The sequence below is a fragment of the Sylvia atricapilla genome, chromosome 3 (genome assembly GCF_009819655.1).
Source record: "Sylvia atricapilla isolate bSylAtr1 chromosome 3, bSylAtr1.pri, whole genome shotgun sequence".
Lineage (NCBI taxonomy): Eukaryota > Metazoa > Chordata > Aves > Passeriformes > Sylviidae > Sylvia > Sylvia atricapilla.
The window spans coordinates 85,868,993-85,881,200 of NC_089142.1; the positions used below are offsets into that span (position 1 = coordinate 85,868,993).

General features: G+C 36.6%; 1 protein-coding gene across 2 annotated transcripts in view; it reads left to right on the plus strand.

Annotated features, from left to right (window-relative positions):
* BABAM2 (BRISC and BRCA1 A complex member 2) overlaps nt 1-12,208 on the plus strand; it is a 163,833-nt gene that overhangs the window by 32,118 nt on the left and 119,507 nt on the right. For both annotated transcript variants that reach the window (XM_066316048.1, XM_066316047.1), the window contains exon 4: nt 567-661. In XM_066316048.1, the coding sequence (XP_066172145.1) occupies nt 567-661 (95 nt within the window). The remainder of the gene's footprint in view (nt 1-566; nt 662-12,208) is intronic.

Genomic DNA, 12,208 nt, shown 5'->3' on the forward strand with positions numbered 1-12,208 from the left:
GCAATACTGCATTTCTCTTGGCCAGAATTTGGGTGGTTGGAATGGTTCCTATTGAACTGTGTATTCTTCCTTCTAAGAGTTGGCAGTGGTGAGGAGAAAAGAGGGAGTAAGTGCTACTAATTTTTAAAAGCTCTGGTATTTTGAAAGTCGTGATCTTAGTAGTTTGCAATTGACTTTTAATAGACAAAACACAGCCATCTAAATATGGTACTTTTAATTAAAATGATCACTTTTCTAACTCGATTAGAAACTGAAGTTTTGAGGTAACCCTCAATAGTGTTTGAATTGCCATTTGAGATACAATGCAATAATATATTTCATGTTTTATTGCTTGCAGAGGAGGAAGAAGCTGTGCCTCAGGAATTTGACTTCATCCCCCAAAACATCTGATGCTTATCTTGCATATGAATTTTTGTAAAAATTATATGGATATATACGTGAAATATATGTAATATAGCTGTCAAATTCTGTGTTAAAAAAATGTGTGTTGTATGTGATTATTTTATTCTTTATTTATAAGCACATATATAAAAGTGCAAACATTGTTTTCATTAATTGCTTTTCAGGGGATATAATTTTTAATGCTCACTATCCTGACCTGCCACCAGATTTTATCTTTGGAGAGGATGCTGAGTTTTTGCCAGATCCTTCTGCCTTGCATGTAAGTACTTTTCTGTTGGAGAAATTTACACTTTGCAGAGAGACTTCGCATTTTTAGAATCGGCAACAGGAATTTTATAACAGTGCAAAATAAAAAAGAAACTTACCTTTTATCTCACTGGTAATCTGAGTGTAAACATATTTGCTTTCTAAAGTGATTTAAAGTTGAATCCATAACTGGGGGGGAGGGGGGCAAAGTTTAAAACATTTTAATCAAGAGAATATTACCTTTATAATTGTTACTTAGAATATCTGTAAAAATATGTCTATTTAATATCTGACCATCTTAAATGATGTCTCAGAAAATAAATTATAAATTGTGTTTTTAAAAGCATTTATCTCTAAAATAAAATTGTGTAGTTTGTGTCACACAAATTAGTGTCACATTGTTGATTTTTTTTCGGTTGAGGAAGGATATATCTTGTTAATATGTTAGGTGAACCGCTGCATCAAAGAAACCTATCTGTTCGTGTGTGTTAGGGTTATCTAGACAAAGAAATGACCTTCTAAAAGGTGAGATGAACAAAAATTAATGAGAAAATACTTTTATACAGCATTTTTACTACGGAAGAAAATACACCACAGCCTGAAACCAAGCATTTTGTTCACTAGTCACAGTTAGCCTCAAGTAGTAAAGCCTTGTTTGAAGAAGCTGTCAGTGCTTATGCTTTTACAGTACTTCTCCCTCTCACAACTTACTAGTAGTTACTAATGAGACAGTGCAGAGCCCTCACAGGCAGCTCCTCTTGTGTGCATATCTTTATGAGCACTTCTCCAGAGCTCCTCAAAGGAAGGTGATGGCTGTCGTGCTGTGGTACTGGTGTCATGATGGAGGTTGAACATGCCCTTGATGCATGGCATCACAAGTGCTGGGTTTTGGTTTTACCTTTCACTTCATAGTAGGTTATATACAAGAATCAGAAGAACGGGTTTTAATAATTATTTTTAGCATACCTAATAGAACGTTTAAAAGGTGAATGTCATATTTGTTTTCTCCTTCTGGTCACTTTGCTGTTAAGCTTACAGACTCTTTTGGGTAGGAGGCATGTTGCTGATGAGCAGCTATTTCATTACGCTAGTTTATAGACAAGGCTTTTCTTTCCGTGACAATTCTAGAATTGTTTTCACACTCCTTTTTTTACCAATTCTATTTTCCTCTTTTTCTCATTTGTTTCACAATCTTACGAACCCCTGAGAAGTGTTCACATTAACTACTTGTTATTGTTGATATTAAAGAAGAGTAGCACCTTTTAATGTACTGGAAAACAGAAATTAATAACAAATTACACATGAGATATAAAATAATTTGGGACATCTTGCAGAAATGCTGTTCAGATGGAGAGGCTTGCTGAGAGTGGTATGGTGCCATATTTCTCATGTGAAATGAAGTCACTAACAGTTGTGATCTACAGGAAAACCTGCGAAGAAAAAAACATCCTTGTTTTTCTTTCTTTCTTACGTTGTTCATTAATGATACTTCTTTTGGGAGTTTTGTGTTTCTTCTGCCTAAGCACAGAACAAACTTATTGTCTTTTTTGTTGGAAAGCAACTTGGAAGAGCCATTTGCTTCTTGATACATAATGAGATATTAACAAGCCTATTTGAAAGTAATTAGAACAAACCAAAGAAGAAATCTGCAAGCTGACAGTGTTCCTTTGGTCATTATGCCTTCCTGAAGCATTCACTATGTAAATGTAACCTTCAGTTCTTCCTGATGGTATTGGAGCGTGTTATTCCCCCCTTGCAGCTGTGGTCTACATAGTGTACCTTTGGTTTTGCATTCACTGTTTTATGTTCCATATGGTTTGTAGATTTTTTCTTCAGAATGTTGCATTAACAATAACTTGCTTATTCTGCTAAGTGTTTGAATAGCTCCTTTTTTTCCCTACAAATGTGAGAACTGTTTAATGAAGATAATTTTAATTGAATTCTAAGATACTAGCAGAATTCTTAAATGTTTTAATATAGCTGTCTACTGACTAGAAGTAAAATACAGATTAGCACATTGACCATAATTTAATGCTTTTAATCTTGAGCAGTCTTCAAATACTTCTAATGCAACAGTTCCTGGCAATCAAAACTGAATCTACCATGCACAAAAGCATGTAGATGTTATTCAATGAGGAGCACAGTCTCTAAGTAATATGTGCCATCAGATATGTGGGAATTCTGACATTGAGCCTGCATGCTCTCCTCTCATCTGTCTGAGTGTCTTGTTTTCCAAGAAGTCATCACATGTTGTTAGATGGCTTGAGTCAGGCATTATGCTTAGCTTGAAAGGAGAACCAGGTACTCCAGATTCCTCAAGCTCGTGTGGCTCTAATGGAGGCTGTCAGTAGGCTTCCCCAAAGATATTTGAATGGCTGTGTTGCAGACCGTTTTAGTCACCCTTCAGTTTCCATGGCCATGGGCAGACCTTCCAGTTAGGTTTTCATCTGAGCATGGTAATAGGTGTTCAGTTAAGCAGCTGTTAGCCAGAGAGCTAAAGCAAGATTCCAGAAATACTGCATTTTAAAAAGTGAATGCTGTAGAGGAATAGTTTGTGTTTTGTTTTTTTCTTTTTTCCTGGAGAATTCCTGAATGATCAGGCCAGTATTTCAGCAGTAGACCGATGTGTTAAGCTCTCTTGTTTTGTAAGCAGGGCTAATGCTTTCATGAATTGGTAACTGCAATTGCAGAATCAAGTTGAAAATGCTCGTTGAAATTTAGCTTTGCTTTTGTGCCTGGCACAAACCTTCAAGTCGGTTGGATTTGAAACTGAGCTTGCGTCTCAAGTTCAGCACTGCAAAGTATGTGCTTCATTACATGTCTTACCAGTAGTGGTTACTCTGCTGGTTGCGAGGTCTAATTGTGTGTATGCTGATCTTGCCGATGATATCAGCATTGTGGAGCACTTGAACAGTGGGGCAAGTGGTACTTTTGGTTTGTCATATAGTTTTAATTACAGTCAGGGGGCGAAATACTTTAGATTGGTGGCGCTGTTCGTGCTCAAAGAGTTATTTAAAAGAAACATTTTTAGGTATTAGTGTTGTTAAGAATGTTTTCCTATCAAATGCATTTGATACTTGCATGTATAGTATGCATAAATAAAATCAGCTTCTCAGAATGTAAATAGAAAAGTTCTTTCCTGCTCTAGTGTTTATTCATTTTGGATGACAAGTATTAGAAATGTATTTTAAAAACAACCTATGATTCACTCCGTTCTGATTAAAAATTCAGTTGGCACACAACAAGATTAGTGATTGTGTACGGATGAGATTAATTTGGAGCTCATTACAATGACGCCAGTTTGAGTAACAAGAATTGTTTGTTATGTTAGCCTAGTTGATTGTTAATGTGAGCCAGTTAATAGCTGAAGTGCTTATTCAAAATGTTAACCCCATTTTTCCAATGATTTTGAATTATCTTCTGTTTGGCAAAGAGGATACAATAGAAGTATAAGCAAGGTAACTGTCAGATCAAGGAAATGGGTGTCTTAGTATTCTAGTTCAGGTCTCCAGCGAGTCTCCCCAGAATTATTCTGCCCACCCATTGCTATGTAAAAGGCTTCAATAGCCTTAGTGGGAATGGAGGCAAGAGGACATGAGCATTTCCTGAAGCCTGCTAAGTGCTGAATATGTCCTTGTGGGCTAGTGTAAAGCGTATTCCTTGTGGGAATACTTAGTGCAGCATTTGCATGGGAGGAAGATACTGTTATCACAGATTTTCAGAGAATAGGCCGCTGCAGGTCTCATGCCTATAACTAGCAATGGGAGGACTGTTTTCCCTTGTGTGATTGTTGATACTGAGTACAGATTTCAGTCACTGTGGAGTTAAATCAGCTCATTGTGCTACTCAAGTGTATTGGCTGTCACACTCTATATCTTGTGTAGACCAATATTTGTTTTTAAGTATTTGTGCTTATTAGACTCATTTGGCTATATGAGGACTGTCGTGAAGGTTGTGTTTTTTCTGTGTCTCTGTTCAAAGTCTTAATCATTATTTCTGTTGGTTGCTGAGTTAGATTTTAATGGGTAGTGACAAGATCCTTTAAATATCCCCCTCTTTCACTGATTGTTCTTCATTTACTCAGGTGCATGAGACACATGTTTAACAGTGTCAGTTGTCCCCCTGCTCACAGTAACTCCAAAAGAGCTCAATCACCCCTTATTATAACTAATGCTGTTTGAACTATTTTGTTCTAAAAAGTCTGTCAGTTGTATTGTTAGCTAGGATTCAGATGTTATGTGTTCTAGTGTGAGAGCTCCCCATAAGGGCAATGAGCTCAATGGTTTTCAGAGTGTGATTTTAAAATATAAAGCCACAGCGGTGGGTTTTGGTTGTCTGAGAAGTATGTGGGTAAGTTCAACCTATTTAGCTCTTCTGTGTGCTCTATTTCAAATGGCAGCAGCAGATTTCATTCTTAGACCCTCTAACCTGCTGCTCTTGTACTGAAAGCCTTAAATTACTTTGGCTTCAGTTAAACTTGGGGAATTTAAGTGAAACAGAATGCAGAATTGGATCCTTCAATTTGTTAGGAGGTTTTTTCCCTTATTTTGAACTACTTTAGATTCCCATTTATTGTGTTCATTTTTCAGCCATGTCTTGACTTTATGTGTCAATATGTGTTTTGATTATCTATAATCCCATGCTATTTAACATTTAATTTTCTGAAACAAATATTAATTCTGAAAACTTTTTATTCCTGTCTCTCTCTATTGATCTTACCTATTTGTATATAATTGGAATGCAGGTATGTGTGCACACACACACATATATATATATATATATATATATATATATATATATATATATATATATATGCATATAGTCACTGCAAGCCTTGCTGAAATTTGTCTGATATTGATAGGCAATGGAAAAAAAAATCACATTTTTATACCATCACAATATTAATTTATTCACGAACTTTCCCAAAGATTTTTTTGTCTGGTATTGTTGGCACTTATGGTATACATTTTTGTCCAATAGAGATATGCCAGTGCAGCATTCCTTTTAAAGCCAGATCTGAAAGAATGCAATTTTGAATGTATTTTGATCTGGTTTTGGTATCTGAGCTCGACACTGTTCCTCAGGGAATCACAAAATCACAGAATACTTAGGGTTGGAAGGGCCCTCTGGAGCTGATCTGGTTCAGCCCCTCTGCCAAGTTGAATAAGTACTGGGTTTAAAATGAGAAATACCCAAAAGAAGATTCTGGCTGGGAATCCTCTCTTGGCGTAGCCTGGCCAGCTTGACTGCAGCCTGTGTGAGGCCAGCGTTCAGGAGGTCCTTCTGAGAAGTCAGACAGTGCTGGGAGTAAGTTGTTAGGATTATCTGTGTAGGTGTGTGGCAGGAGGATGACAGAAAGGTTTTCCTGTCATCTTTCCATCTTTGTGTCCATTAAGATCTTTCTACACTGGGAAATTATTCCTTTTTCTCCGTGTTTTATTCTTCTTAATTTCTCTTGCCACCTTTTGTTTTTTATCCTTTTTGTCTAGAGTTGCTAACATTTATAGGGCTGAGAGATAGTTAGCCACATTGTATTACTTTGTCAATTTCTGTTCACGTAAAATCATTGTGTGTATTTACCTCACTTTCTTTTTGCCAAACTTAAGCATTTTCTAGCACAGTTTATAAAACGTGGCATTCTATCTCAAAGTGTAAGCAGAAGAGAATATGCTGAGGGTTAAAAGTTGTGCTTTTTACTTAATTTCAGCGTTTTGGCTGGACTTTTCACCTAGTGAATCCAAAAATTGAAAAAAGAAGATCTATAGTTTGATAATGCTTCTTTAATTTCAATGGAACAAAATATCTGTTAAGATAGGTAGTTTTACCTTTCTTGCTTAAATCTTGGTGGTGTAGAAGGCAAAATTAATTCCCTAAGTTTTGTAAAGAGCTCCAGGAGGAAACATTTCCTTTCATTTTCTGGCACAAGCTTCTCTGATAATGCAGTTTTTCCTGCAATATGGAAGATCCAGAAAATAATTAGAATAATTACTTTATAATTCATAAAATAGAGTATTTCAGTCTAGAAAAGACAAGTTTTTGGAGAGCATTAGGAATGTACATGGGCATTTGACTGAAGGATGGCAAAGAGGGAGAAAATGTTTTTCTGCCAAACCAACTAAAGTGCATGTGATGAAGGACTTAATCATCATGCACTAGTAAAATAGGAAGAGAAAACATTTTATGTTTTCCATTCATAACATTGTTTTAGGAAAAAATAATTTTCATTTGTCATATGAATTTAACCATATTTTCATGGTCATAGATTTAGATGGGCCAGAAGTTTGGACCAGAATAACAGGATGCTTAAATCTTAATGTAAAATGCCAAAAAGATCTTTAGGCTTGCATGTCTTTCCTTTGCAGGAAGTACAGTCCTCGCTGTGGTAAGGGTGTTATTATGAATTCCAGCAAATCATTTCCTTTTGAGCCATAGTTCACACCAAATATATAAAGTTGGATATCCCAAGCCAGACATTTGAAAGCAGCACATCTCTTAGGTGGAAGTGTGGGAGTACAATGATAATATGTTGGCATTTATAATTCTTTAATGTAAACCAGCAAACTGGTAATGTACTTCTGACTATTTTTTGCTTCAGTTTAGTAATATATAATCCTACTTTACTTGAGCAGTGTTTTCTTGAAAATGGTGAAAAAAGTATTATCTGAAAAACTAGTGGGAAATGAAAGGATTCTGGTCCTTACGTGTGGTGTTGCTGTCCCAATACATTCTGCTTCCTTACCAGAACTCTAGAAACACTAGGAAATGGCAGGTCTTGAAGACAACAGCTTGTTAGCTTTTTAGAAACACGTTTACACATTGCTTGGGTAGGGGTGGCGGTTTTTTTGAGAGAAAAGACTGACTCTAGGACAGTCTTCCTGAATTGAGAATACATTTACATTCTGTGCAGTATGCCCACTGAATTCACATTGATGTACTATTACAATTCATTTTTCTGTAGAGGAAGTTGGTCATTGCTTATGAATATTCAAGTACAAAAAACTTTTAAATTAACTGATTACAGAAGGACAGTTAGAAATGGTTGTTCTATCTAATAATGCAGTTTTGTATTTGATTTAGTTCTGGGTTGTGAATTCTGTTATAATTTATAATTGCACTTTTCTCCAATGAAATTAGTTTCAGTTTGGTACCCTGAAGGTTCTTTCCTTCAGAAGATACGGTTGGGGCAAATGTCTTTGCACTCTGGGTGATTTTCACAAAATCTATTCATTTCCCCAAATGGAGGGGGGCTGAAGATACATTTTCTTTTTACCTGTCTAGCTTTCAGCCTATATTTGTTTCAAAAGCTCTTTCTCTTTTACTTGCTCTTTACATTCTTCTCTGTCTGTGTTTCCCTGCTATCTCCTATTTCAGTTCCTCAGGCATATCTGCTCTCTTTTAGAGATAACTACAGAAATATAATTCAAATTTAGTCAGCATCTTGAGTCTTTTGTTTGCAGTATAAGTGTTCATATGGTTTTACAAGAACTCTGCTGTGTACCCATCTTCTCAGAGATGCAGCTTTTAGTTTCATAAATGAAAAATTAGTGTTTTCATGCTGGTTTTTTTTGAGAAGAGGTAACTAATTTGCAATAACTTTCTGGTGTGGTAGAGAAATATTTTTGATTTCCAGTATCTTAAAATTTATACAATGGTGTTTTGTAGGTGTTTTCTTTAGGGACTGTATTTTCAAGGTCTTATAAACCTTCTTGTAGAACAGATGTGAAAATAACGATGGCAGTACTGTTCTCACGACAGTGAGATTCACCGTGTTATGCATCGATTTTAATTTGTGGGATTTTGGAAGGGGAAAAACGAAGAAAGAAGAAAAAGTTCTGCATGTGCCACCTGACGATAAAGGCTCAAGGGATGTTAGTGGATGCTATCCAAAACATTAGCTGTGAAGGTTCTGCCTTTTTGCTGTAGCTAAAATTACTTGTGTTGACAGGAAAGGAAAAAACCACAAGAGCTGATAAAAGACTTGCTATTTGAAAGGGACTCTTGAGGTGAAGCATAACCAGTGGTCTGTTCTCTGGTCCACTGAGAGTCTGAGGAGTTGAGGCCTGTTCATGCTGCCATCAAGGCATGGTAAGTGAATCTTTAGGTAAAAGATGCATGTGCCTATGTCCTGTGGGGGAATTTTTCTTGTCTTCGTGCTTTGTTCCTTTTACTTGCCATGTCTAGTTAAATATGTACACCTCTGGTAGCCAACTCCTAAAAGAAGAAAGTGCAGTGGAGAAATTAATGATTAGTGCATTGGATTCACTAACCCAGAATTTAATACATGCTGAAGGAATTAAGAAATTCCCTCTTGGGTCAGGTAAAGGTATCATCTGCTTTGTGAGAGAGGTGTGCTGAGAGGTCTGGAAAGAAACAAAACTTGCTCTTATTCCTTAGCAAAGTAGGACAAGAAATGCCTGTGCGTGCCAAGTCTTTAGGAGATTAATTAGATAGTAGGCAGTTGTAGCTTTTAAGAATCTGATTATCTTCTAAGAGAGCTCTGTGAGAGAAACAGGCAGACACTTTCAGGAAGAGTGTGCAGCATAAAAATGTTCTCCTGGGCTCAGCTTCACAGATTCTGGATTTCCTGAGTACCCTTAACTTACCAAGATCAGCTGGCTCTTCACAGTTCCTTCAGCAGGAAATAAAAAGTATTTGTAGTAATCTTTGGAAGATGAGCTTGCTCTTTTTTTTGGTTGAATGGTAATTGAGGGGCAATTTTGCATTTATTCTAGGTGAATACTGAAGAGTGTTCTCCATGTGTCAGATTTTCTGGGATCTCTTACAGACCTGCTTTGGGTATTGGATCATTTATCAAGAATCACACTGTGGAAGAAAAAAGGGAAATAATTTCATGCATGATATAAGATGCTTTTCTGAAAGCAGAATTAATTTCTTATTATGTTGTTTTCGTGCTCTGTGTTTTCTTGCTAATTCAAGGCCCTCAGGTATTTGGGATTTCGACTAAGTGTTTATAAGCTATTCTAATTTCTGTATCCAGTTTTTCACAGCCTCTTGCCAAAAATAAAAACTAAAATAAATACTGACAATTCCAGACTTTGCTTAGTGCAAACGTTTTTATCTGGTATTCACAGCAGCAGAGCACACAAGGTCTGTAAATTCTTTGCAATGACAGAAGTGCTCCAGAGTTGAACTGTTTTTATGAAATGTTAAGTTCTGATGTTTACTTGGGCCCAAAAATGATCATTTCAAGAAGATCACTCCAGAAAGTTGTTCCAGTGGTGCTTTGGGGGAGAGGGATATGAAGAACCTGTGAAAAAAAGATGACAAGTAGATGGCATGTAGGTTTACAGTGATTGATTTGAAGCTGCAGCCTGTAGGATGTTTAAGTGCTGGCTGCTAAGAAACTGAAGCCTTTGAAGTTGTTATAACACTCCAGCCCTGCAAATACTGTGAAAAATATCTGTTGATAGAAAGATGTGAGCATATGGTAGATAATTATCCTGTGCCTTTTTCTGTGAGCAGTTTCCCTATGGTGGCCTGTGAAGAGCAGAGCAAAGCGGGGACTGAAACCAGATATGCCAGTTTCTAGGCTAATGCTGTAACCACTGGACCAGTTTCTCCTCTGTATTTATGCAGCAGATAAGTGCTAATATCACACTGTGATCTTTCTCATTTCGGGTAAAAACTTATATTGGTACTGGTTTTGAGCCACTGTAGGATGCAAGTTTTGTGCATGTGGTGTGCAGAGATATAAACAAAATGCAAATCTGTACTTAACATTATTCTTTATGATAATTCTGGATGAAAGATGCTATAGAAATGCATTACCACTGTTACAGGCTTGGGAGGTTTTGTTTACTGACATTTTCTCATGAAAGTTAATTTCTTGCTTAGAAATATAGAAGTACACTAACTTAAAATAAGATCTTGCTGTTATTTCCTGTAGTATAGCCAGGAAAAACAGTTGCAATCTGTCTTCTTTAAAATCACATTCCTGGAAGATATTCTGGCAACCTGGGTATTTAAACACATTTCAAAGAAAAACAACTTCAAATCAATTAGAAATTGTCACCGTATTTCAGTTCTGATAGTGTAGAATTATAAGTGTACTGCAGACATTGCCTGGAGTTAGGAAATAAGCAATAACCTGTGAAGGAGTCTATGAATTAGCAGCTTTATGGAACGTGAGGTCCCTTATATCATGACAAAAAATGGGGAGTAGGTAGTCATGGACACTGAGTAGTTTGCATAGGTTCTTGATTAGTTTTTTTGGAACGATAAAGAACGCAAAGCACAGAATGTTCCAGAACAAAATTTAAATATGGTTTCTTTGCCAGAAGTTGAATAGTACAGCATAGGTCTGAGCAGTTACTTTGTTGGGGTTTTTTCACTTGCCTCACCTGTAAGATCTCACTAGAACCGATAGTGTCAGGCTGCAAATTTACCTTGTCTCTTTTGGAAATCCAGTTGGTGTCATTGCTACTCCTTTAAATGAGTTATTGTTGAAATGGCTTAAATTGCACACTGTGGGTGGCCTTGTAGCAGCTCTACTCTGCCTTTTATACCAACTTCAAGTGAATTCATTTTCTCAACTCTGGTCATGTCTGAATGTCAAAAAACCTTTCCCTATCAAACTGTTCATGTACTGTGCAGCCAACTTCTGTCAGCAGACAGGATCAGGAGCCAGGGAATTCACAAATTGAATTTGCAGCCCAACGAAATCTCTGGGGTTATACTTTTAGTGAAAATCAACGCTCCTTGGTGAGATTGTTTAACTTAATATCTGGCAGATTGTCAGAACAGATCTCCTGAATCACTTTTCTCCAATATAGACAGTTTGATGGATGCCTATGGTCTAATATGCCTATGGTCTAATCTCTGTGTAATAATTGAATACTATTTTTCCATTCCTATTGCCACACAACATGAGCTAGAGAGCAAACTTAGTGAAGGTACATGCTATTGGTTAATCACTTTAAGGTCTAGATAACTGTTTTCTTGAAGACCTTGTCCTGAAACTTTGTTCCATAATAAAAAAGCCAGGACAACTTCTGCCATGAAGGAGCATTTAACTTCCTTATGTTGAATTGCTTACTTAGGGATCAGTAAGTAGTTATTGGCCATTTTCTGTATGACAGTAGCTACGACTGTGTGGGCAGTGATGCTTCTGGAGTCTGGTCTCTATCATGTGGAAGTTCTCATTCCATTACTTTTTCTGCAGGCCGTTTTGAATTTATTCCTGTAGATCATTTTTCATTCATTCCCTAACTGGAAAAATGGGGTTTATCCAGTCATCACAAATGAAATTACCAGACTTTTGTGTCCACAAGAATATACAGTCATCTTTGGATTCTACTATACTTGCTACTAAAATTTTGGTACTTTTTAAGATGAGACAAAAGGAAAAAAAAAAAAAACTGAAATTAAAAATGGAAAGGTTGAAATTAAGACCTGATGCATGAAGTTGCTCCTAGTGGTAGTGGGGATCATGGAGAGACATGCAAGTGACGTCTACACTGAAGAGAATTGTTTATTTGAGCCTCCATCTGTGTGCTCAGAAATGACAGGTATATTCTTCAATGCGAGGCTAAAAAAATTA